This window comes from Chamaea fasciata, unplaced genomic scaffold (assembly GCF_029207755.1).
Source record: "Chamaea fasciata isolate MVZ Bird 193981 ecotype frontalis unplaced genomic scaffold, bChaFas1.0.hap1 SCAF_3, whole genome shotgun sequence".
NCBI classification, from domain to species: Eukaryota; Metazoa; Chordata; class Aves; order Passeriformes; family Sylviidae; genus Chamaea; species Chamaea fasciata.
The window spans coordinates 46,404,582-46,431,777 of NW_027094088.1; the positions used below are offsets into that span (position 1 = coordinate 46,404,582).

General features: G+C 36.1%; 1 protein-coding gene across 1 annotated transcript in view; it reads left to right on the forward strand.

The window, feature by feature from the left end:
• FMN2 (formin 2) overlaps positions 1-27,196 on the forward strand; it is a 155,260-nt gene that overhangs the window by 70,636 nt on the left and 57,428 nt on the right. Inside the window, exons 9-14 of the mRNA XM_066178849.1 lie at positions 16,497-16,558; positions 23,252-23,343; positions 23,484-23,613; positions 24,529-24,675; positions 26,480-26,539; positions 26,717-26,837. Of these exons, the coding sequence (XP_066034946.1) occupies positions 16,497-16,558; positions 23,252-23,343; positions 23,484-23,613; positions 24,529-24,675; positions 26,480-26,539; positions 26,717-26,837 (612 nt within the window). The remainder of the gene's footprint in view (positions 1-16,496; positions 16,559-23,251; positions 23,344-23,483; positions 23,614-24,528; positions 24,676-26,479; positions 26,540-26,716; positions 26,838-27,196) is intronic.

The following is a 27,196-nucleotide window of genomic DNA, read 5'->3' on the forward strand; positions in this document are numbered from 1 at the left end:
TTATCTGCAGCAGAGTTTGTTCTGCTAACAGCAGTACAACTTTGAACAACAAACATATCTTCTGCCCTGAATTCAAGACAGATGTGCAGGAAGTGAACATACTTTATACGTTAGTAAGAAAAAAAAAAGTTTATTCTTTAGTATTTGACTATTAGTGACAAAAGAACAAGAGAAAATCTTGGATTTGTTTTCTTACTTGACCACTCATGATGACATGTAAAAATGATGAGCAAGGAGAGACTTTGTCAATGGTTTAACTAAATTATTTCAATGGAGAAGGATGATAAAATGTCCCTTACACTGCAGTATTTCAATGCTCTGAGCAGGAATTATTCATGTATTGAACTATCACGTAGTCTGGATCCAAGAGATGCTCTAAATGGAAAGCAATCAGGAAAGAATGACTGAACATCTGGAAAATAAGACTCAGGATTAGTTTATTTTACTGAGTCCAGAGGTGATCTGAGCATTATTTATCCTGGCAACAATGTGCATGCAGAAGCAAAATCATTTGAAACTTAGAGTACCCATTCTTCACAAATATTTCAGTACCTTCCTAAAAGACATCTTACTGATTAAACAAGTTATGAAGACAAAACAATACATAATTGGATCAAGTTATCTGGCCACTGTTACACTAGAAAGTGTAAGTAAACCTGCTGCCCAAAATTGTTATTCTATCCATTTAGGTTATGGGGGGAAATGTTTGCTGTAGGAAGATATGCAGACTTTTTTTCTGTTAGGTGACAAGTCTATATTTCTTTATTAAATTAATGATAAATAAAGTGATTGTAATCAGTGCAGGTTAATTACAAAGTCTGAAACTTTACCTGTTACTTCTGATGTACTAGTAGAGAATTGAAATTCTTTAAATATTTCTCTTTTTTTCCTAATCAAATATTGTGCGTGCAAACACCCCAAACCCTGAAAGATTATGGTTTAAACTTCCCCTCTGAAAGCCCTTCCAACACCTATTTAGATTCTTCAGAGACACACCCAAGTAAAGACTGGCTTGATTCAGCAGTTTTTTGTCTCGCGTACTAGCACTTCCTCAAAACTTCACACCACAATTCTAAGTCTTACTCCTCTATTTCTTCTTGACTTTACACTACCATATTCATTACATTCTGCCTGCTGTTAGATTGCATTCTTACATGTTTTATTCACTTATAATTACTTTACAAGCTCCTATTGGGAAATTATTGGGAAGGAAAATAATGGAATACAAAATTACTTTTTATAGAATACAGGCTAGAGTTAAATTAGAGTGTCACACATATGTATTGCTTTGATGCTGACATTATTATGCCCACAGTGTTCTGTATTGAGCAGTGATTTTGGAGCCCTTGTCTGGCCACTCCTGTCAGACACAGTTAGGGAGGAAGGACAGCAAAGGTCCTTGGAGAGAGCTGGAGATGGAGGTCCTTGGAGTTACCAATGGATGTAGCATAAAGCCCTGAGCTTTGGGCAAAGGTCCTGAAAGCCAGTCCTGAGTAATTAAACCATGCCTCTAGTCCTCTTTCTATATTCTGAAAGATTTTCTGAATCTTAGTTTACAGTGACCAGAGGTCAATAAAGCAATAGCCACAGTTGTTAATGGAAAAATACCACTTCAATTCAAATTTTCTTGTAATGTATGTATAATCCATCAAGATAATGAAGGGCAGAAGTAGTAGTATCACCAAGAAAGAAACTGAATGTTTTATGTCATATACCTCTTTGCAATTTACACTTAACAAATTTATAGAATTATACATTTTTTTCAATAACGCAAAATGCATTTTAAAGGACACGAGTTTAGGGTTTTAAATGAGGAAAATAATATTGAGTTTTCTTCATATTTGAATCAGCAGAGCCTAATTACTGCCACATTGGACAGTTTGGATAATTAAAGATTTTTGTTGTTGTTAAGAACATATGAATGTAATTTAATAGCAAAGTTTTGTAAGAAAATGTAACTACATTGTCTGTCTGTTGTTTCAGTTGAAACCATGGTTTTTTCTTGCAAGTCTGAGCAAACTTTAAAAGTTAGAGAAAACTTTCAGGAACGTTCTTTTCTCCCAAAAGAAAAAAAAAACAGTACTGTTATTTCTCATTTGTGTACTGTGAACTCACACAGAAAAGGGATTTATAGAAAATTCTTAGCTTAAAAGCAACAAAATGTGTGCTATTAGCATTAGTACCATGTAAAAATTTGGTGGCAGGAGAGAGAAAAAAAGCACCTTGTGTCTCTTTTATAGCAGAAGTACTTTCCACTGGTCATACTCTTACACATTGCTGAATTGCATAGGTGTTCTAGCATTACTCAAATTAAGAAATCCACATTAATTAAGAACTTCCAATAACAGTTACATATTTTTTCATTAAATCAAAAGGTTTGAAAGAAAATGATTTTTGCCACAGCAGTTTGTGATTTTTCCTGTTAGATTTGAATACATTTATACATACAAAACATTTGCATTCAAAGATTAATGCCATGTATACATAGCTACTAACAATTTAAATACAAGGCAGTTAAAATGGGGATTTAGTATCATTGCAAGAAAATAGGTAAAACTTTTTTTTTACATTCAGTGTACCTATAACTGTATTTTTATCTGTCCTTTTTAAAAAAATCAACTAAAACTATGTTATATTTGACCAAGTGGAGATCTCTAGCTTTGTACCTGATCTCTGTAGATAATCATAATATAAAAAGCTAAGGTGAGTGGCACTGACTGCTCATAATGTAATTTTTGTAGATCTCTTATTGCAGCAGTTCACTTCAAACTGAAAAGTTTATTTGGAACAGCTTTCATGCACGTTATCTGTTCTTTTGCTTTTTCCCTGTCACCAGTCTACAGTCCATGATTCTTTCTTCTCTCCGCCTATGAGGTGGCTGTCTAGCTCTGCATGCTGCTTTCAAGATCTTTGTGCACCACATGCCTGTGCCAAGATGTCACATCATCTTCTTCTAGGCTCTGTTTCTTCTGTATTGTTGCTGATATTTTGTTTGCCCTTCACTGCTGCTAATTTTTGGGCTTAGGCTTTCAGAGAACTATTTAAAAAAAAAAAACAAAACTGTGTCTTTTTTCTTGCTACTGGGGGTAGCAGTTGCTAATTTTGTATGCATCACAGGACTTTTACAGTCTGAGTTCTTTTTTTCCCATCTACTTTGCATGTATTGACACTGAATATTTGAGAGGTCCTTTTATATGTTTGTGGTCAACTTTTAAGTGGTGTTACTAGCTGAGAACATTGACGCCTCATGTTCAGTAAACAGAACAGTAACCTGTAGAGGTCCTAGTAAGGCTTCTTTGCAGCAAATTTCTACTTTGAAAACTAATCGTTCTTTTTGGTAATTGATTTTCTGGGGTTTTGAGCAGGTTTTGTTTTTTTGGTTTGTTGGTTTGGGTGCTTCTAATCCAAGTAGATGTTTCCTCTTATACCACGACAGTATAATTTTTTTTCCGAAACCTTAGGTAAGGATAGTGAGGAGCCTTTTGCAAATTCAGTATTAATCTGAGCATTCTTACCTGGGCCTTTGTGGACATGCCATTAAAGCATACTACTTAATTTGTTGCTCGTGAGTGCCTACTACAAATTGTGTTACCTTGCTTTCTCATTACATTGGTTTAGCAGTATGTTCTTTAAAAAAAATGTTCTTCTGTATAATTCATAGGCATTTTCCAGGCTAAAAATCAGATTGACTGGTTTGTAGTTTCCAGTATCATCTGAGGAATCCTCTTAAAATTTTCATTTGTATGTTCTGAAGCTTGTTCAATTTGAGACAGTGCCCAAAACATATCACTTGAGAAGTACAGAACTTGTCTGAGAACCTCTTTGACCTTTTCTGTGGTTGTGAATCCTTACACAAATACTTTGTTTAACCTTTTCTGAATTTTTTTTTTGTGCTCTTTTTACAGCCAGATTATCTGCATGCCCAGCTGTTTCCTGTCAGGCTTCATACATGTGATGTGTTTGAAAGCAGTTTTATTACTAGCTTTATGCATTTGGCAAGTTGGGTTTAGATCTTTTTGTTCCTGTCCAATTTACATTGAACTTCCAAGACTTTGCTTTTTGTTTTCTTTGGCTGATTTCCCCTTTTGAAGAGTATCTTTTATTTACAGGTGTCCCCCATGCTCTTATACTTAATCAAATATGTGATTTTGAGGAGTAGGAATACTGGGGATGTGAAAAGACAAGGGAGGGAAAAGGGTGCATTTAAATTTATCAGTTGACTAATTTTCTCCGTGGCTCTAATGAAGTGTCTTTGGGCTTTCTTCTGACCCTCAACCTTTTTTTAGGCTTTCAACTATCATCTCAATTAAGGCTAATTTCTGGCTGCAAAATCTAAATTTATGGTGTTACTCCTAAAAAATCTTATTCCCTCATCCTATGGAGAAATTTTGTTAAAGGCTGGTTTGGTGTCTCCAACTGCTTTGTACTTTATTAAGTACATCAAGTGTTACTTCTCCTCTTTTAATAAATCTGTGTAGCCGCTTTGAGCAATAACTCCGATGCCGTAAAACTTAGACCCAAATGGTGGCTCAAGCAATATGGTTAACAAATTCAACCTTATGCTAGTATGTTTTCTATGCGGCATACTGGCTTACACATAAAGAGTAAAACACCGTTCAGGAGTCATTATTAAGACGCTGGTTGCGTGGTCTCTAAGAGGGCACTGATTGTGGTGTTCTTATTTAGGCGTGAACTTCCTCCACAGGCAACGCCGTAGATCTTTTACACCCAATTGGTTTATCTTACCCGGCTGATGCTCCCTTCAGAATTCGCTGCCTCTCTTCTGCTGTAACCCTTTATGGCACCACGTACAGCCTTCCACTGTTAGCGTCACGCTGGTTATCGTCCTCCTGTCCCACTCGGAACACCCATTACATCCACCAGTCAATACAAATCTTCCCCTTGCAGATGCTAGATGATTCTAGGGACACCCACCATTCGCACAGCCTCACCCTTCCCCGTTGAGCTCGGCTTACCTCTGCCGGGCCTCCCTGGCTCACGCCCGCTCCTCCCCGGGCGGGGCGGTGGCGGCCCTTCACACACGCATCGCTGCTCCGGCCGGAGCCGGGGATCGCCGCCTGCCCGGCCGGGCCCGGGCCGGTCCCCGCTGCGGCAGCAGGTGGCAACAGCGGCCCGCGCTGCTGCCGGGAGCTCCGCCGCCCTTCCCGGGAGCCGCCGGCCCGGCCGAGCGGAGCCGCTGCCCCAGCGCCCGGGAGGCGCCCGGCCGGGCACGGCGCTGCCTCTCGGCACGGTCCGCACGCAGGGAAAATAGCTCCTTTAAACGGTAGCGCCGAGTGTAAGGACGAGAAAGCATGATGCGAAGCTGGTAGAGCGGGTTGTTCGCTGTGTCCATGCATCATCCATGATAGGGGAGGGTAAGAAATAGTGCCGGGGAAATTACGGTGTGTTGCTTAGTCTGAGTGCCCACTGCTGCCCATGCTGCAGTCAGTATGTTGGTGTTCCTGTACCTGTCACTTTATGAGTACCGGCATTTCTCCTACTTAGTGCTTTCTTGTCTTTCTCCTGTTTTATTGTCCACAGGCAATTAAAGACCAGGTTAATTTCTGTTGTTGTTCTGTTTCACATGAAACCTCCCCAAGCAATGGGTGTTCGGTCCTGTTTCAGTGTAATGTGTCTTCTGTTTTTAGTAAAGTTGCAGTTGCTTTTGCTACCTAGACACAATATCGACTACCTCCCATAATCTTAAAGTCCTCAGTAGGCCAAAACTAGTCGTGAAACTGTAATAAATATACATATATGGTTCCAAATGACTTTTAGGGCCTTTTTTCTTTTAATGTATGTATTTTGGTTTTCTGTGTACATGGGCATTTCGGTGGTTTTTGTTTTTCCAGCCTTTATTTCCTTGAATTAATACCAGCTTTTGAGAAATGCTTTGGAGTGTGAAATAAGACGGAACTTAAACCATATACAGGCATCCATCTGCGCTCAGCTATCACAGTATTGTGATTTGAATTAGTAAATCTGTGTCATCTGTCATGTACCTAGCCAAAAATCTTGTGTTATTTTCATAATCCCACCACACTTACAACGTGGTGTCACAAGATCATTACATCATTTTCTTAGCATCTGTAGCTCCTTAGTACTCTAACTTCAGAATATTTGGTGAAAGGCTTAACGTGCCTTAATACAATGAAATCCCTGGTGTGTTTATCCAGACATCAGACAGGGCAGACATGTAGAATACTAGGCAACATCTAATATGCTCTCTGCTGTGCCAAAAGTAAGATTTTAATTTGATTTGAAGAATAAATTGAGAGTGTGTAACTTTTTTTGGTGAGATACTACCACCATTTGACAGAAGGAAAAAGAAATTTCGATTTCAGAGGAAGCCTCTCAAATGTTTTGTTTTTGTAATTCTTGACCAAGAAAATTTGCGTTTTATGTTGTGACTAAAACAGTTGCTTGTACAGCAGCTATAGGCAAATGATGTTTGAAACCCTGTACATTTCCATGCACTGCTTCCTAACTAATTCTGCTGGTATGGATGCTGATGTCATACACAACTGGCTAGCTGAAACCATAAGCAGGGAAAGCTTGTTTCTGAATGATAATAGCTGTCTTCATAGCTAAAAGAACTTGCACTACTTTCTGTTGTAAATCATCAAACCGTAACAACATTCCATGTAGTCTGTGGAAAATAATTTAAGCTTGGTGATGTTACAGAAGACTGGTAGGGAATTTCAGAGCGACCTAGCAAAGGGCAGACATGCAGCTCAAGTCTAGGTTTTTAGAAAGAGCATTCTGAGCATTTAGTCTTGCTGCTAAATAAGGCAAGTTATGTAATACTGCCTGCTAATTTCTCCCTCAGGCTTTTAGTCTGTATAAATATCAACATTTTAGCAGTATAAATGATCTTGAGTTCCAGCTGAAATTCTGACCCCTTCAACCTTTAGTTTTCTTTGAAGTTGCTGGAAGTTTTGCAGTTGGCTTTGGTGGGTCTAGGGTTTCATAGAAATACTTTAAACTGATGGAGAAGTCAATATATCCCATGGAACATTGTTCAAAAGGTTGATTTCCCTCACTTTCAGCATTTTAAATATGCTTTTCATAATGAATTTGCCAGATTAATTTACAGATACCCTTCATTCTTTCGTGCTTTTGGTCTGTGAAATTGCAGAGCCGTCTGCTTTCAGGTATCTTGTCATGCAGGTATGTAATCATGTGGCTTCTTAACTTTCTTTGTCTAAGTTAAATAGATCAAGCAATTAAATGGAAAGACAAGTTCTTGAGGGTTTTCTGCTATCTCCTTTGTTGGTCTTTTTGATACTACATTGGTTCTAGCTCTACTCCAAAAATTGCTTTAACTTCTAGCCACTCCTTGAGAGTTTTAGATTAGTCATAGATGATGGCTACAAAGAGTGCAGTCAAAGCAGTTCTTTGGGCGAGTTCTGGTCTGCTCCACAAAGAGCATCTCTCCCATTAGTGTTGCCACCTGGATTTCATTGAGGATTAATCACCATTTTTAATATGTTTCATTTCAATGTTGATAAAGATACTTGCAGTAAGCTGAGAGCAGAGTCCTATGAAAGCCTAAGATGCTCTGTCCTTTGTTGTAATGTTTCAAGAGCAATTACATTTTCAGATCTGTGAGCAGGGCAGTTTTTAGCTCATTAGTGTTGACTGATAATTTAATGTAAGTATTCTAAATTGATAACTGGGAGCTCCGTTAACTATGCATTAACTATGGGTAAATTGAGAGAAAAAAAGCTAAGATCCCAAGTTAGCTGCTTACTGCAGAGAATCTATTATTTGGAAGAGACATGTGTGTCAGGTATCTACCCTGATACCTTTATCAAATACAGCAGTTCACTATGGAATGGTTCCAAATAAATTTCTTCTTCTTCCTCCTCCTCCTCGACTTTGTTTAAATTTATAATTTATGATGAGCTCCCTAAAGCAAGAAATAAAAAGCTTGTCTCTTTGCTTATGGGTACAATTAGCTTGTGGAACTCCTGATCTTAATGGCTTTGAAACCAAGATTGAAAGGAATTACAGCCTGGATGGATTTAAAAGAAATGTTAACGCACAGGAAACCCAGATTTTGTATTACCTGAATCATGAATTTGAAGCTACAAATCACGTCTGTCTTCAGACAGATTGATGCACAATGCCAGACCTACTGCATGTGTGCTTTTGCAGCTGATGTGTTTGTACAGTTTGTTTTTATAATGTGCACTGTAAATACATACTGACACATAAACATCCCCAAAATATATTCCTCAGATATCATGTTCTAGTAGTCTGCCCCCAAAAATATATATACATGACAGGTATGACCAGCTTTCCTTTGAGAACATCTAAATGAAATGCCTGTGGCATGCTGTACTAACTTATCCAGAAATTGAAAGAGCTTAGTACAAATTGATACTGAAATAAAAGCCAAGAGCTTTGGGTTTTTGTGTTGTTTTGTTTTTCCGTAGCAGCAATTATATTTTCTGTAACAGAAATTCTTACATATAAAATATGCCTATATGGCAATATTAATTTTGTATTGAAATCTTGTTCTTCAGACACTTTAAAAATACATTTAAGGGCCAGACAGTTCACCTAGAGATCAACCCCCTACTGTAATCATAAAGCACAATTATATTTCTTTTTAACTTATGTGTCTTATATAATTTGTGTTTGTGTCCTGTGTTAAGCCTTAAGGAGTGTTTTGGGAGTTATCATAGTAATCCTTTTCAGTTTGTTGAAAATCTTGAATCCTGCCACTCACTCTGGCACTTCAAATTCACTCCCCGATGACCAGCCCCTGGCAGGTTCATTGGGACTGTTTGCTGCTCTGTGCACTGTAGTTTAAAATACGCATAATCTGGTAAAATGCCAGTCTTTTCTCAACCTTCCTATATCCCACACCCATGTTTTTTTCACCTGCCAAATTCAAACAAATCTTATCTAAACAATTAAGATAAGCGTTGAAGTACTCTCTATAGTCAAATCAGCAAACCTCTCAAAGCCAGAACTGAAATACAATCTCTCTAAATTAAACAGTCTACAATGGCAATCATGTTTGTATTTAAACATTTTATTCTGAAAGGATTACAGCATTGCTCTCCACTTTTTTTCCTGCCTAGACAAGAAGGCGACATACTGAGTCAAACAAAATATATTTCTTCTCTATGAGCTGAACTTGCACACTTTTTGTAAACAAACTGTATAGGTGTATGAAGTTTGACTTCACATAATCTGTAACTGCTGTCCTTAACAAAGTAGGCATTTGTTTGAAATGTATGTAATGTAACTGTTTATATTAACTGTGTACAGATATATAAAATCTGGTGATATATTTTGTTGTATGTGTGAATATCTATTTACATGTATGTAGAAAATCTCTAATGATACAGTTTTTATGTTAGGGAACAGGAGAACTGTCTAAAAGTTGAATTCTGTTTATAAGAGAAAAATCATGCCAAAGATTCACTCCTTTCAATGAAGTCTACTTTTGTTACTTCACATTTTGCAAAACATATACATGCATAATTGATTCTTATTTTGTTGCTCCATAGAAATGCGAGTGCATGTTCTTGAAGGTCTTTAAACTTCTTAAGTCATTTTAAAACAGTCTGAAGCAACAGCTCAACTTAATCCATGGCTTCTGCTTGGAAATTTTGTTTACTGTTCTGGTTTCTTCCACAAGCTCTAAATCAGAGTGAATTACTGCCACAGTAAAACTGTGTGCAAGCAATTCTAAGTGGTGTCTTGCCTCTGATCCATGCTGTATGTACCTGTGTTGAAGCTCCCGTCTCCCTTGTGCTTTGTGCACTTTAACATTGTCAGGATGAAAACTTTGAGTATTTCTTTATAGACAAATGTATCACAAAGTTACTGAGGGCAAGAAGGTAAGTAATAATATGAAGTTATTAATTTATGCTAACTTGCTAATTAATTTATGCTAACTGCACTAATCAGTGTAGCCATACCCCACCTACCTACCAATTTTCAGTGAGGGTGGGGGGTGGTATGCAAGTTAGGTTTAAGAATTCTTTTCTTTCACTTATTTTCTAAGGATCTTTAAAAATTATACAGTCATGACCCTTGTGTGATTGCTACAATGTCCATTAGCACAGGGGCATAAGGTTTTAGCGCTGTTGTGTTTACACAACATTTATTTCAAAGAGCCCCATTTGGGAGTGAACTTTCTGCATTGGAGATTCACGTTTCTATTACTTAAGATAAAGAAGAACCCCAAGAAAATAGCTGTAGTTGTCAGGTTGTTGGAACTATTACAGATAAAAATATGACTTTGTGGATGACTGATGCCAAATATGATATGGGGGGGAAAGAAAAACCTGGGGTAGTGAGGGCAGGGGACAGGATTGGGAGGTGGGGGTGGGAAGGAGGGGGGAACCAAGGGATGTGAAGTTTTGAAGTTGTGGGGTTTCTATGTAACCAATAAGAGACTAAAAGTTTTGCAGATTAGTTTATTTTAAAATATAAATACTAAGTATTTATCAGATGTAAATCTGGGTTTATTTTGCAAGTAGCTTGATATTACATCCAAACATAATCTTTATAGGAGCAAAGGAAGACATTGCACTTTGATCACCTTCTTAGGCTCTTTTGGCTCTTCTGTTGATGAGAACACTGATGCAGGTGTTTTTTCTTCTACTTCTGAACTGAGCAATTCAGCTGTCAGTCATTCCAATGAACCTAATGAAATTGTCTGCATTGATAATTTTTTTCCTGGTTTGCTTGTGTTTTCATGTGTCTTGTTCTTGCATTTTCCTCCAAAGACACCTGTCAGAGAAGACTTCTCTTCTGTATTCACAGAACAGTTCTGTATATATTCTGTATCTATTCTTTTTCTTTCTTTGTTGATAAAAACATAAGTTGATCAAGCTATATATTATCTGACTTGTCTTTCTTGTATCAGAGTTCTTAATTTTTTAAGGTTTTGCCAGTATGCTAGTTTTTTAATGGTGTTGGATTTTGACCACTTTCAATTTACTGCCTGTACATTTTTCATGAGGAAGCTACTGTTTTTAATTAACTCAGTAATAAGAATTCAAGAAAGATAATTTGAGGTGACACATTGGACCTACCCATCTACTTATGTGCCTTTTTATCTTGCAAATACCCTTTTCAGATTATTTAAAATAATTATAAGTCCTGTGAAATTTGGTTGAATTAATTTTAATGGTACTGTTTTGCCTAAGAAATTACGTTGTAATTTTGAGACTCTAACTGTATAAAGCTTACTGTTTCTGCATTTCTGTATATTGATGTAGGTTCTTAATAACAACAGAGTCAATTTTTTGTTGCAAGATTTTTGATGCCTTTTCAGTTTCTTTCACTCTTCAGCTTACACTAATATTCGTGGGACATAGATTTCAGCGGAGCAGAAATATCTGGGGATCAAAGCCTGGAAAAAGCACCATGGAAGTTGGAACCTCTCAGTATCCTATAATCTTGCATGTTAGAGTCTCATGAAGGGCGTAACAGCTGGGAAACCCCCAGATCTGTGCCACACACAGAACTGTGTGGCAAGAGTACTGTGATGAGTTGCTGCAGAAACAGGAGGTCCTTCACTCAGTGAAGAAGAATAGAACTGCCTTTGTATTTTGCTGTACTGACCATCTGTTTCTACCATTTGTTAGAGAAGATGGTGAAGTCTTGCAGAAACTCCTGGTGTTCTGGAGAAAGAGAGCAGATGTGAAAGTGAGGAGGCAAAGATGTGCAGGAGGAAAAAAGGAGTGGTCTCTTGAAGCAATACTGCTTGGCTTGTGGAGAGCCACAGTGAAGTCAGTTGAGGTGGAAATCAATAGGGAGGAGGACTTGGATGAGTCATGTTTTTGGTTTGCTTGTTTGTCTCCCTGAAAGATGGATCTCAGTAGAGCAGTAGAGGTTCAGCCATGGTTTCAATTCAGCTACTGCTTCTTTATGAGGACTTATACTGTAATCTTATCAGTCAAGTAGAATTTGGAAAATGCTTAGTCAGTTTTTTTGGGAGACAGTGATGCTTCCAGGTTTCAAGAAGGAGACACTTAACTTTAGATGGAGTCCAGAGACAGAAAAGTATGGGAAACATACTTGGAAAGACCAGAGGAATGGAGTGTGATTTGAAACCTGCCCTGAGAAAAGGGAAGTCTAAGACTAAGAATTCAACTGAATACCAGTTTTCTGAAAGTCATCCATATGTGATTGTGCTAATGAGAGTTTTATGATGCAGAAGCTGGATCCAAAGGGTCTGGTTTATAACACTTCTTTTTCTATCTGAAATTCTACTCAGTGGGAAACTTTGAATTTTGGCCTTTTCATTTTAAAAGGAAATTCCAAAGTTTTGTACTTTGAAACAGAATAGGGTTTCCAAGGACTGGGTAGCTGTAGGAAGTTGTCTTTTGTCTAACAGCCTATGTAAGTGGTATTGTTGGTGGATTTAGAGACATAGCCACAGGGAAATGTAGATTAGCTGTGTCTGTGTTGCCTCTTGGATTTGGTTTAGTGGCAGCTTATAATTTGTGTGCTCCTAGATATACGAATATCAACAGCGATGATCTGTCTAACAAAGGAAAAAAGTACAGCAACTTCCTTCCTGACTATACACCGGGCATCCTACAGCTTCCTGCTGATGGTGTTTTCTCATACATATCCTCTTCAGGACTACATTTGAGGGCAAAAGCTTGATCTTGTTGGCTTAGTTACAGCCTTGCCTTGAAAACTTGAGGATGGTGATAATTTATTGTTTGGTTTATTTTTTTGTATTTTGCTTGTTTTGTTTTGTTTTAATTTGTGTCTAAGAAGATAATTATCTTCTTAGTATATGGAAGAAGATCCATCAGTTTTCAGTTCAAATATGCCTCTGAATATGATCATGTGCCCTAATCTCACTTTTTTACCAGCAACGTATCCTCCTGTCAGGGGACGTAGCTTCTAAACTTGCAAATAAATGGATATTAATAAGAACAGTAGATCTTCATTTCTCTGCTTGCAGTTTTGTTTTTCTAGCTTCAATCTAATGTCTAAATTGGCTTTCTTAATGTGAATTTATATGTATATATATTTTATTCAATTTATATTGTAGAAATATGGAATTGAACGAAAACTTTCATTCTGATAAAATTTCCATATTCTGCCATTAGATAATAAGATATAATTTCTGTCACAAAGATACCAGTTTAGATTTCTGTGTGACCAAAACAATGACAATATCAGGAAAGCTGAGGAGCAGCAAGAATTCCCTAAACTCTTTAATTTGGCCATAAACCCTTTGAAATTTCTTTTTCTTCTCTGTCCTTTATAGGATCAGCTAATTATTTGTGATTGATCCCCAACCCCTCATTTTACTGGGTGGATTTTTTGTAGTCATCTGTTGACCCTGGCTTGCTTAAATAGAAAAAGAAATTGTTGGGTTTTAATTCCTTTAATTTTTTTGTGAGTATCTGGACATACTTGGTTCAAATTTGATTTAATCGTATCTATGTATTTGTATATATAGACAGTTACATCTATATATCAAATAATTTTGCAGCTTAAGGGCTTGAAACTGAAGCTGGTTTTATTGACAGCAGGGGCAGTAGGAATGCATGAAAATAACAAAAGTGTGAGATCTTGACAGTAAGAACTAAATTCCTGGGTCTGATGTGATTAAAGTTCTTTCTGTTAGAGCAAAAACCAATAGATACTCTTCACTTTTATAGTGGTTAAGGCCAGGAAATTTCGGTGTCAGCTTTGAAACAAGAAAATTCCACTTTCTAAACCAGTTACATGGGTGAAAATACCCAGTCAACTGCAAGACTAATACAAACCCTTCTTCCAGTTGTTTGCATCAGAGTATACTGCAACTGCAGCATGGCTAAAAATATTTTCATGCAAGGAAATTAATCTTTGTCTGTGTTTCATCATTCTGTTGCCACCACATATGGAATCCTTTGGTTAGATGTTTGTGTAGTCATGCTGATTGTAGGGGGCATGTTTAACTAGTAAGCTTGGCTACATAAGGAAACATCATTGGTTTTTTAAGTTCAAATTGTCCAGATAATGAAATTAAATATGCAATAGTTCTGATTTATTTTGCCTTTACATTCTGTATGGCAAAGCTGCCGGTATGCCTAGGAACAGGAGCTCATATCCTGACTTCAGTGCTTCTCAGAGTATGGGGAGCACACCTAAGGTGGAAAAATCCTGCTGAGATGTTGGAGTGCTACTTATGAACATATACAGGTTTAGATGAAACATATAGAAATATATTTCTCTTTGGAGGTAGAGACTTGAAGGATATATCCTAGGATCTTACTTCTCCGTGTCCTTGTCTCAGACTGATTTGTTTTAAGCAGCTCCCTGAAGTATGTACACTCTTCTGCATACCTGTTTTGTTGAAAGTACACAGACCTGGCACCATTGTGTTTGCCAGGCGTTCTCTTATCTCCTACAAGCATTCAAACAAAAGTGTTCTATTGCTCCCTGAGTAATCCGTGGGTGATCTTAACATTGAGCAAAAGTCAGGGCAGGAACTTATGTTAAATTTCTTTGCTCAGGAGCGGACAGTCTCTGGAAGGAATGGGGGTGGAGTAGGGAGAAGACAGCCCCAACTCAATTATTTGAAGGGTTGTGAGTGTGTCCATATATGAAAACATTGCAGAAGCATAAAAGTGCTGAAATGTTAGAAAGTATAAACTGAGCTTCATAATATATGCTAGGTTTAATAAAGCTGTTTGTATATAGGCTTTGATGTTAGTGTTTTCTTCAAGTAGAACTCTCAAAACTATCTAGACAGTTTCTATTTGCATGCTGATTTTAGTGTCCAGTTCTACAAGGCAAAGTTGGCACATTTTTAAACGTACAGATAGTCTTGTTGAGCAAGGGGTATTATTGAATACAATGTATAATACTGTGCCTTGTGTAGAGGTCATATTTAAGTCTCTGTTGCAACAATTATTACACTTGGGTGGGGCAAGGAAGTTTAAAAATACCCCAAATAATTAGTAGCAGCTTTTTGCATGTGCTCCCTACCCCAAAAGAAAAGGAAAAAACATGCTGGTCCCTGAACCATTGACTGTTACATTGGCATTATCTGCTACGTTGCTTTCTGGTAAGGGAAAAATAGAAAAAAACCACATTATTTCTGAAAAAAATAAAGAATTTTTAAATTATTTTTGATTTAGTCCTAAAAATTAGCTTTGTGTCCTGCTTAGAGATACAGTGCGACCTGCTTAGTTTATTCAAGGTCAACACTTTTTTGTTTATAATTTTCCCTTACTGCAACTAAAACTATGGCTCAGGCCTGGAAAGGGAAAACATGGTAAGTCCCAGACTCAGAGTGCTATCTCTGAGTCTTTAGAGCAATCAGAAACACATGAGCTTGAATTATACTCTGTAGTCTTTAGGTGTATACAGAATTTCTCTGTGACAGTTAAGGACATGGATTTATAGGGCAAAACGAAACTTGGTGCTGGGTCTCTGATCAGTGTTGCAATTTTTAGATTAATCTCACCTAGGGAATTACTCATCTTATTGTACAAGTGCAATCACACACCACACACACACACGAAAAGCCCATTACACAAAAAGGGTACAAATTAATGAAGTGCAAAGTAGGAAGAGACTGGTATAGTATGATAACATTTATTCATTGCCATCAGATATATACTAATGCTATATTCTAAATTTCAAGATAACAAATCTGGATGAGAAGAATTGGATTTATATAGCTTTTAAATGAATGGTCACTGTGCTTGCAAAAATATGTTAGAGGAGGACTGAAAAGCACTGTTTGAAAAATAAATCTCTGTATTAGCTGAGAACAATTTTTCAGTAGTTAGCACAAATATTTCCTGTGCCTTGTGAAATGTTTCTATAACAAGTGGGGAGTCAGGGTTCCATTTCTAAATGTGTGTACCTCTTAATGATTTTATTTTTTAATCCAGGTTGGGTAGATAGAAATCACTCTCTTTGGGCTGTTCCACTGGGGTTTTTTGATGCTGAAAGAAATACAGTATGTGTGTGGTGCCAGAATTGGTTGGGAACAGGAAAGGCATATTTTGTATCCATATTAAATGTGTCGGCTTAGTGCATAGAAGACTTGACCCTTGTCAGGTGTTTTGAAGTTAACTGGCTGACTTATGGATTAATGAGTTTAAGACTGAAGTCAACCAGCGACAGGAATGAGCTTTGTTGTGTGAGTGTGTGTGTGTGGCTGCGGTGCAGATTTACAGATTTTTATAATGCTTTCAGCTGGACCATGAAAGTCTGATGTAAAGCTTATCTCTGATCTCTGACTATGGCCATACTCGTGGGATCGTGTTTGTGTGTTTGGGGGGAGGGAGATGAATTCTTTAACACTTGACACCTGGCTCTGCCAGGTTTCTAGCTATACTCTTAGAAACAGCACTATTCAAGGCATTAATAAAGTTAAAACCCTTAAGCTGTATGACCAGTAGGTCATAAAAACTGTTGCTGAGTATTGTGACCAGTCTTTTTTTCATAGCTGGATTATCATCCTGAACAACTAACTCTTTTTTCTTTTCTCATTCTTATAGCTGTTGTGAACTTGGACAACTCTGTGGTTGACCTAGAGACACTGCAAGCCCTGTATGAGAATGTGAGTAATCAGAGGAAGTCCATAAAATGTAGGAATTCTGTGTCCATGTAGAGGTATTTTTACTTGGCATCAATAGTATTCAGAAAGCTCGTAGAACAAGTCCTATTTTGAAGTGACTTTATTTCCCCCAAAAGCAATGAAAATACCAAGTATATTAATTGCATTCATTGCCATTGTGTGTTTTATGAAGTGCATGTATTTCTACATAAGTAACATGATCAACTTCTAGATGACTAAACAGACATTAGTTTTTCTCCTTTTTTTTTCCTTCTTGGGTGTGGCAGTCTTTGATCAATGGTGTCAAACTTTACACTCCATGCCCCGTCTTTGACTTCTAGTGTATTAATTTCACTAATACAAAAATACTGTTTAACTACAAAAGAAGGTTTTGATAACAGAAATTATTTTCTTTGTGGAACTGGAATATTTAATTATTTTTGCTTCAGGGATTGCTCCAGAATAATTTTTAATCTTTGAAAGGAAAAGAATTGCTCTAAGGTAATGTAATAAAAAGTAGTAACTTCCAGGGGCTTCATAAATGTCTGGTAGTAATAATCAGAGAGATTTGATCTCTAGGTATGTAAAATCAGGCATGTTCTAAAACTTGACAAAGCCTGTCACATAAAAAATTCAAAATCACGTATCTTAGAAGCGTGTTTCTGCCTTCAGCTGAGGCCAGTGAACATTTCCCCTTTCTGTGAGTGCCTTGCCTGGCTATGTTGAGGTCTGGCTAGACATCTCTGGAAAAAGTGAGGAGGCTTTCTCTTTGCCCTCCAAAGAGCCCGGAAATCTGAGACCCAAAGCTGTGAGCCACAGAATGACACTGAAGGCCAATGTTGTGTTGTACTGGAGCCTTAACTTCCCTCAAAAGTTTTGATAATGTTAATAATTTTTCACTTTTCAGATATTTGGGTTTTAGACGTCAGCTTTTAGTCACCTGGTTTGGAATGATTTGATGTTTTATGAAGTCCCTCTAAATAGTCTACTTTGAGGTGCAAAAAAGAGAGATAGTAAGCTCTAGTTCACTTTACAGAAAAAGTGAGGAGCTGAGCAAAACAGAAAAAAAACAGAGCTAGAAAGGGCTTTTACTATTCATCACTGTAGAGCTAGGTTACCCAACACTGCTCAGAAAGATAATGGTCAAAAGGAAAACATGTTCTAATAATATTCCAAATCTCTATGAACACTTTTCTTCTTTGCTCCACAGCATTTCTGTTTTGGCCTATGGTATTTTATTCTAAATTATTTTAAAAATTATTATAATAAAGTATTTTATTTTAAATTCTTTTTAATCTGCCTCCTTACACAGTACAGATATATCCCATGCCATGCCGTTTTTAGCATGAAAAAATTTGAACTAATTTTATGTGTTACATATGTGTAAATGTGAGAGATTTTCTTGTGAGAAGTATGGAATAGATACTGCAGTCATAATCAGTTTTTGCATACTTCCCTCTCTTATAGTGAACAAGTTTTTTTTGTTTGTTTATTTGAAAAAATAATTCTTCTTATGTTGATAATGTACTAACATTTTTCAAATGTTAACTTAAGATCATCTCTGATATACTTCAGAATCCGAATATAATGGATTATTTGCAACTTTGTAGTTCATTGAAATAACCAAATGTCATTGTGTTCATTTTATAATTCCCTTCACTTATTACAGAAAATGTCTAGGAAATGTCCTGATTAAGGAAAATACAATATGTTAATCTCACGAAAGACTCAAGTTTTTTGAATGTCTAATGTATTTCTTTACTTTGAATAGAAAACAGACAAGTGCAACTTTATTATATTTGTTTGGGTACAAGACAGAAAAACCACAACCAAAAAACCCAACCAAAAACCAGTGAACAAGAAAAGCCCTCAGTTTACTTGGAGAGGGTTTTATAAGGGGGTCTGGATTTTCTTTTTGATAAAACTGTTTCTTGAAAGAAGCTTTCTTTTTAGTTGACTTTCATTTTCTTTTTTTCCTTTCAGTGTTTTGTCAAAACACTTCAGACCTTGCATTTTCTTCCCTTGCTAGCTTTACTAATTATAACAATATTGTTCAGTAACAGTTGTAAGCAATGGGTGGTACCAGAGAGCCTGGCATGTTTGATTCCTCCCTTATTTCTCAATCTCATTCTGTGTTGTAAGTGGGAATAACTTTGCAGCATTCGTTTACTTTGTAGCCATTAACTTAATTTTTAGTTCTTAGGGTTTATTTATTGGATTTAGATTTTTTTTTTTTTCTGGATACTTAAATACCACAGTACTAGTCCTCAGTCTTTCTATTTGATCTGTATGGAACATATGGGAGCATTTGTTTTACAGTCTTCCTTCAGAATGTAATCATTTTTTCTGATTGCATGTGTCTGGCATAGTGCTTTCCCTTCTTAAATGTGAATGAAATTTGGGCAGTCTCCAAACCTAAACACACCCTAATTTCAAAAGCCACAGTCCCGAGGGTTCAATTCCTGTTTACTGAGGAATTAAACTCTTGTTAAACCACAAAGTTATTGTGTATATCTTAGTGACTTGTTATAAACAAAGAAGCCCACACCCCACCAAAGACCCAAGCCCTCAATAATTTATTTAGTATTATTAAGTTGAATTGCATTAGGTGAGAAGGACTGTGTTACTGCAGCATTGTACTGTACAGTCAAATAGCTCTTACGTGTGGTTGTGTAGCTTGCTTTATGAAGAGTTGTTTAAAAATGTGTTGATAATTAGTTATGTATTAATATATAGACAGTTTTAATAGGAGAATCTTTATAGATAAAACTACATGTGGAAGTGTTACTTAAATGTGCTTTTCCAAATTCTCTAATAACAGTGCTATCAGGTGACAGCTGTAATTAGAGAGAAGGCAGGTAAAAGTCATTCAAGTTGCTGTATGGTGTTAGGACATAGTGTTTGTGATGAGAAATGTAGTGAAGTGTTTGTGATGAGAAATGTAGTGATTGGCAAATCAGTGAGTGTTTGCCTTGGAAACAGATTGCCTTGTGGCACCCGGGGTTGTTGCTTAAAACTTAAACAAGGTATGTTTGCTTCTGCTTGTGTCTTTGCTATATCATGAAAATAGTTTATAAAAATGGATTGTAAATGCTGTTGAATCATTTATTATCTTTCATCTATGGATTTACATTTTTTCCTCACAAAAGAAACATGCATGCTTTCTTAATTAGGCTCCCAGTAAATTGACCACACTGTCTTTGTCTTTAAAAGGCTTAATCAATGCTTTCAAAAACCTCAAAGTACCTTTGCAAGAGAGAAAGGCATCCAGAAGTCTGAAGTGTATGACACTTCTCTGCCACTAAGATTCAAACTTTCTCCTCAATTATTTCTTGTGATTTTTTTTAAACTAGCAGTTACAATGTGAGGTCTTAATATTTTTTTGCCAAAGCCTATAAATTTTACTTGAGTTCTGATGATCCAGCTTCAAAAGAACAGGATATTTGTTATTAACCAGGGTATCTCTGGTATATCCTTCTTGTTTCAGCTGCTGTTGAAAAAATTCTTTAGTCAACTCAGTCCATGTTTTTGAAATACATAATACAAGCTTTTAAAGTTTGCAAAAAAATAGTATTTCGTACATTTAAACTGATCTAAACTCAGAGCTGAGGTTCTGTTGCAAGGAAAGAAAAAGCTAACCAGGAAATGTATAAGATTTATGTTGTGAGATGGAAAAAGGGCCCTTATTAAGTTTGGTAAGAGCAAATACAGGCTAAATTCATACTCTGGAAGAAAAGGGGAAAATAATTCAACTGAAGCAAAATATTTTTGCAGTAAATTCATTCAGATTTATGCAGTCTGATTTTAGATATAGTTAATATCAAATTCTAGTACGTTATGGTTTTTTCCAATTTTGATGCTATATATCTATGTCTAGCTAAAATTCAAGGAAAGAAAGAGCAGTAACATTCAAAGAAGTGCTAATGCAATCAGATTAATGACTTATATGAGAAGTGTTTATTGAATGCATTCTCTCTTGACACAAATTCAGAGGGCAATGTAAAAGCTTTTTTAAAATTATCCATCTAAATTAGAGAACAAATAGGCATTAACAATAAAGAAAGCTGGTAAAAATTCTGAGAAATTATCTTCGATAATATCTGTGCAAAAAACACAGTGTTCCTTTTCTGTCAGAATTTATAGTAGCCATAGATCACAATTCTGGATACGTGAGCCATGATTGGTGACTTGAAATTCAGGTTTGATTCTGAACTTGGACCATATACTTCAACTTCTTGATTTTGGTGAAGGGTGTAAACCTTCTCTCTTGAGTTTTGCTGTGGCCTGCCCATAAGTGGATCATGCTTAGCCTATGTATCTTTGACAGTTGTTACTTCTTTGCATACACAACCTGAGAATAATGGCTTAAATAAGGAATAGGGAGTCTGCCTAACCTTTGCCCATGGGATTTGGTGGAGAAACATTAAGAGCTTGAACGTGCATGTGTGTAATAGATTGCTGTGATCAGCACACTAGTATTTCACTATGTGTAGAAGGCCGAGAGAGAGAGAGAACTCTCAGTATTTATTTTAAAATATTTGCAAATAATCATTTAGTTTTATGCTCTGTGCTAAAATACTTACTTCTCTTTAACTGTTATGCCAAAAATGTCAAGTGATTTTTCCTTCAGTTTAACAGAAGAGAACACACTTTACAGACTGGCCAAAAATAATGAACTTAATTTAAATTGTTAGTATGGGAACTTGTTTACTTTTGCAAAATGCTAATTTTTTAAAGAAACTTTACAAGTGTGAATTGAATACATGAACTTTTTGAAATGTAAGTTAAATAAATAAAGTAGCTCTTTCTATACAGTCATGTCACTTGCAAACCTAGACCTCCATGACTCTGATGATGTGACCACTGGAACCATGCTACCTCTCTTGGCATCCTTCCAATTTCTAAAATCTGTGGATTTCACCTGTTGCCAAGAGAGTTCTTACTGATTTGAGAAGTAATAGAAACTTCCTTTTCTTTTAACTCTCACTTGGGTAAGAGTGCTCTAGATTAAGTATGGACATGTCCCATTTACATTGGCTTTTTTAAGACATAACCAAACCCAAGCCTTCTCCTCAACAGCACCTGCAATATTTAAGTTAGTACTCCAGCAGTTAGTTGTCTGTTTTCTAGTCCTCATCCTGTCTCAGGAAGAGTCTTCTAAGATTGGATTGAAAATGGAATAAATTTTCTGATTCTAGTATGGACATGATACTGAACAAGCTTCTCTGGCTCCCTCTGCTTTGTGTCAGTGTTCACCTAGACAGTCTCCAGGGTTCCCACCAAACGTCAGCTATTCTATTAATCTTTGGTACAGGTACTACCACCATTATAATTTCTTAGTGTCGAGAACAAAGTTTATTGCCAGACAAAAAAAAAATATATTTGCAATATTTCCACTCTGTTGACCTATTTAATGTATAACATCAGATAACTACAGAGATGACCTTTAAAGAACATCCACTGAAGTGCTGACTAAATATTAGGATATGTGGCATCCAAGATAGGTGGCTTTGCAGTCATTTCCAAACTTCTTGAACTAAAAAGAGAAACTCTGAAGGACTTATGCTATATAACTCTTCAGTCTCTTCATCTTTCTATTTCCCATCAATATTTTCTCCCATTTCACATGGGAAGATGTTCAATAAGCTCAGAAAAAGTGTCCAGACCCAACTTTCTGGTTTCAGGTTCCTGATGGAGCAGGCATTATGATTTGAAACAGCTCTATCCTTCTTCTGCTAACCCTGCAAATGCATTCAAGACAGAATGCAGCATATCTTACACTTTATCATTTTCTGAGTGATTAGAGTATTATTTTCCACTGTTGTCTTCAAGTTCTGTGGTGGAGAAAGTCAAAGAATTAGTGTCATTTTTTCTTAGAGGAATAGAGGTAGGTACTTTTTTTTTAACTCAGGCAGAATAATGTTTTGAATCTCTTTTGGAAACTGCTATGGTTGCCAAAAGAAGGATCAGAGGAAGAAATTTTAATTTCACTTTTATTCCTTTCTATGCCATACAATTTTCCAGTACTACAGTTTGGAAAAAAAAAATTGCCATAGCTTGGAGTGCAGAAAAAAGTGAGGCTCAGTTTCTGTTGTTTGGAATATTGAAGAAGAGACTTCACAGTGTGCCACAGAGTTCTTCAAGAAACTAGGCAGTTTATATGGTTTTGGGGTTTTTTTTTTTTGCTTATTAAGGTAAAAATGAAGATAATTTTATTCCAAAGAATTAATTATGCAGTAGTTCTCATGTACTATATGTGTGATAGTTCCATTATAAATCAAATATGGATATTTTCTGAAGTGTTTTTTCAAATCCCAAATAAAAGTTAAATTGCAGTAAAGAGAAATTGTGAAGAGAAATACAACTCTCCTCTTGAGTCATTCAATTCAAACACTTCATAAATGAGGGAAGAAAAGGAATTGGGAATGAAGATTTTCTCAGTGCATCATTGAATGAGTAAATATTATGCAGACTGCTAGTAGTCAATATTATTATTTGCAAGATATTCTATTCTCCATCGGATCTATTTATACTTAAAATGAATTTGTGGATTCCTATGGTTTTACCGTAAGCAGATCCTAGAAAGAGAATAAAAATCTTTGAATTTGATTTATTACAAGGACATATTTATCTCTGTTGTTTGACTAGTCACAGCCATTTTTTGGTTTTGTTTTGTTTTGTTTTCCTTTATTCCAGAGAGCACAATCAGATGAACTAGAAAAAATAGAAAAGCATAGCAAGGCATCTAAGGAAAAAGAAAACGCCAAGTCTTTGGATAAGCCAGAACAGTAAGAAATTCTTATGATAGAGCAGTTTTGCTCACTTCAGAAAACCTTCTCGGCTGTAGTAAAATATGTATACCCCCCCCTCCCCCAAGCCTGAACCTACTGACAGTGACTCAAATAATTTTCTTTAATCACTTCTTCAGGTTCCTCTATGAACTCTCACTGATTCCCAACTTTTCAGAACGTGTGTTTTGCATCCTGTTCCAGTCAACATTTTCAGAAAGCATTGGTTCAATCCGTCGCAAACTTGAATTGTTACAGAAACTGTGTGAGGTAGGTTGTGCCCCATGAAAAAATAATCTGAATTTCTGATTTTTGATCTTTTTAAGCTTTACTCATATTGCAAAAGTTTTCACTTTATTTACTGAAAATACTCATTAAAAATATGAAGGATAGCAGAATAGAACTTTTTATAATTGTACTTTAACATCTAAGTGAATTTTAAGGTTAACTTTTGCTACTGAATTGTATAATGCTTTTGCCATTAGTGTGTATCAGTCTCTGGAAAACAGTGCACCTTCTTCTTTTGTTAAAGCAAAATCTTCCCTCTTCACAGTCGCTATTATCACTCTTTTTCAGAGGAATGCCAGTTCAGCTAGCTTTGTTTTTGCTTGGACTTGAGAAATGGGCAACTTAATAATATCTTTGATATCTAAAATCAGATAAGAGATAGAAATGTTGTATCTAGTCAGAAGAGATCACTGGAATTTTTCAGTCCCATGAAAAACAAATACATAACTTTAAAATGCAGGTTCCAACGGTATTTTAATAACTTAAAACTCTTTCAACTGTTTTATGTTTTGCTAAGTAATATCTTTTATTTGATTAAATGTTTTACTTTTTCAATCTGAGTGTTTTATGAACTTCTTGATGAATTTTCTGTGAAATTAAAAATACCATTCACAATGTCAGTATCAGTTAAGATTGCTGTTTTGTTTTTCTCAACAAGTCATGTCTGGTAATACTGTACAGATTTTCTTTAATTTTTTTTAAGTATCTATTTTGGAGATAACATTCGCCATTCATAAAAAATTACATGTTAATGTTCTACGTGTTGCAATAGAAGGCAACTTCCTTTATCTGAGTATTTATACAAGTATTATTTCTAAACACAACACCAACAAATCTTCTCATTAACCGTAAATATTAATGGGACTTTGAACAGAATTTTTTTCTTCTGTATTTTAGACATTGAAGAATGAATCAGGTGTTATGCGCGTTCTGGGTTTGGTTCTTGCCTTTGGAAATTACATGAATGGTGGAAACAGGACACGAGGACAGGCTGATGGGTTTGGACTAGATATCCTGCCAAAACTGAAAGATGTAAAGAGCAGTGTAAGTTCATTTGAGACTTCCTGAAGGCCTGAAGCGGTTAAATTCTCAGAAAATCACTTTGGTTCTGAGTGAATGGTGTGAAGCGTATGAAGGCATGTAGGAGGGACTTCTGTTTATCTGCTTATCTCTTCACACTCCAAGAGTTGGATGTATTTCTGTAGAATTATGAAAATTAGTCGTCTCTTTCCACAACTGTACAAACAAAACCACCGAAAATTATGTTTTACTTCTTAGTCTGATGTACATTTGACTTTCAGTACACTTCATAGTTCCAAGTTTTCTTGTAATTAGAAGCAATACTATGATCTTACTGTTAAACATTTATTATGGAAGTGGAAGGAGTTCCATGATGATTCAAAATATTTGTGAGGGGAAAAATGTCACTCCTGAAAATGATTGAATAGGCACCTAGAGCATTTGGGATAACCCAAAATTCATTCTTTATGTACACCATGATTACAGAGTTTGTATTTGACATTGGAACGTGCAGCCACCTGAGTAAAGGACTTTTTGATTCAAGATTTGTCTAGTGTAGTCATCTCAGTAAAGAGAATGATAGGTAATGTTTTTCTTGCTCAGTGTTAAACTGTAATTTGTGCATTACCAGCAGTTTTTCACTTTGGTTAATCATTTTGGGGTTGCATTCAAATACCTACTTTTGTTTACAAGGAAACAATAATCTTAGAGGTTCTATGGCTAATGAAAAACCTTGTCTGAATGTGACAGATTATAGCAATAATTCTTGAGCCTTAAAATTGTTTCTGCATCTCTCTGGTGAGTCACTGTCAACATCTTCAATTGTACAAATGGCAGAAAAAAGAGTTGGTTTCCCTTCTTGGTCCCTCACTAAATCTACATTTTTAGCTGCTGGATTAGGTTGTGTGAGCTGACCATTAACCCTGAGTTGTCAGCCTTTTGCCTTTTTAAACGGTTGGAGGAACTTCCTTCTTGCGTTCTGGTTTCTTTGGTAAACCAAGGGAGCGGTGATGTGAGTGACGCTTTGGTACAACATGTGCAGGGCAGCTTACTCTAGCTGCACCTTCAAATTGATCCTAGGTCCAATACATCACCAATTTTAGAGCTCTGCTCAGTGGAGATGCTAAATGCTCAATTTAGTTTGGTAACTCAAGACTTCAGTATGTGATTTGCTGGAAATATTGTGACTATTAAGCTTGCAGTTGCAAGAGATGTTTTCAGTTTATTTGCTGATCAGTCAGGAACGTTCTTGGAAAACCCTTTTCTGAAAATATCTGAAAATTTAATTCTGTCAGAAATCCTCTTCAAATGGAAGATTTTCTGCTGAAGTTTCGTTAGTGATATTACAGAGAGGAAGCAATTAAAAGCTCACTCAACCCCCAACACAGCCCCCCTAGCCCCCTAAATTTCATAAAAATAGCTTTCTTTGTTTAATTGAACTTTACTTGTTGCTAGTTGTAGTCTTGCAAAAGAACTTTTGCGCATGAACCCAGAAACAATTTCTCTCTTCCTTTTTGGGAAATTTCAGAACATAAGGGTTTAGTTTGCAATCAGGTAGAATTAAGAAAATCAGGAGTGTGTTACATAAGTGTTTTCTCTTTCTTCATTTTATTTAATGATTAAATGGAACTTCAGGGTGTGGTTTGTTTTAGGTTTGGGTGGGTTTTTATGTGTTTCAGTTTTGAGGGGCTTTATTTTTTAAGTTAAGGGACCTAACCAGCTAGGTATTTTATACACTAAATATTTCATTTATCTGAATTATCTTTTCTGGATTTTATATTTTCTGTGAGTTTCAGTAACACAGGCAACTCTATCCTCTTCTCTACAGGACAACAGCAGAAGTCTTCTGTCGTACATTGTCTCTTATTATTTGCGTAATTTCGACGAGGTGAGTGAAAATTAAAATTAACTCTTAAATTCAGATTAAGCAACCCAATTTACTAAATTTTCTCTTGTGCTGGCAAGATGCAGAAATATGTAAAAATATTCTCTGTGAATTCAGTTCTGTATTTTAGTATAGAAAAAAGAAATGAGAACTATGGAACTGTTCGTTTGTTTTTGTCAGGATGCTGGAAGAGAACAATGCATCTTTCCTCTTCCGGATCCGCAAGATCTCTTCCAGGCTTCACAACTGAAGTTTGATGATTTTCAAAAAGATCTCCGCAAAATGAAGAAAGATTTGCGAGGTACTGAACCTAGATTAAGTGCTAATTCTATGTTACCATTATATCTCTTCGTTTCTCTTGTTTTTGTCATTTCAAGAAATTAGATGATGCTGTAAAAATAGCTGTGAATTTTTAACTTCTCAGTTACTAGTTTATTTCTTTAATTTCCTTTTATATGACCATTTATGTCATAATCCATAATTTCCTGTAGATAACCTGTAAGAGGTTTTTAAATTAAAAACCATCAAAACAGTTAGGTTAAATCTTCTGTTTTAAAACCAAACCAAAACCTAATTTAGCTTTCCCTTTGTGTAAGCTGAATTCAGGTCTTTTACTATAAAAAGAACTGCAAATTGTTGGACCAAGTCCATGTTAAAAAA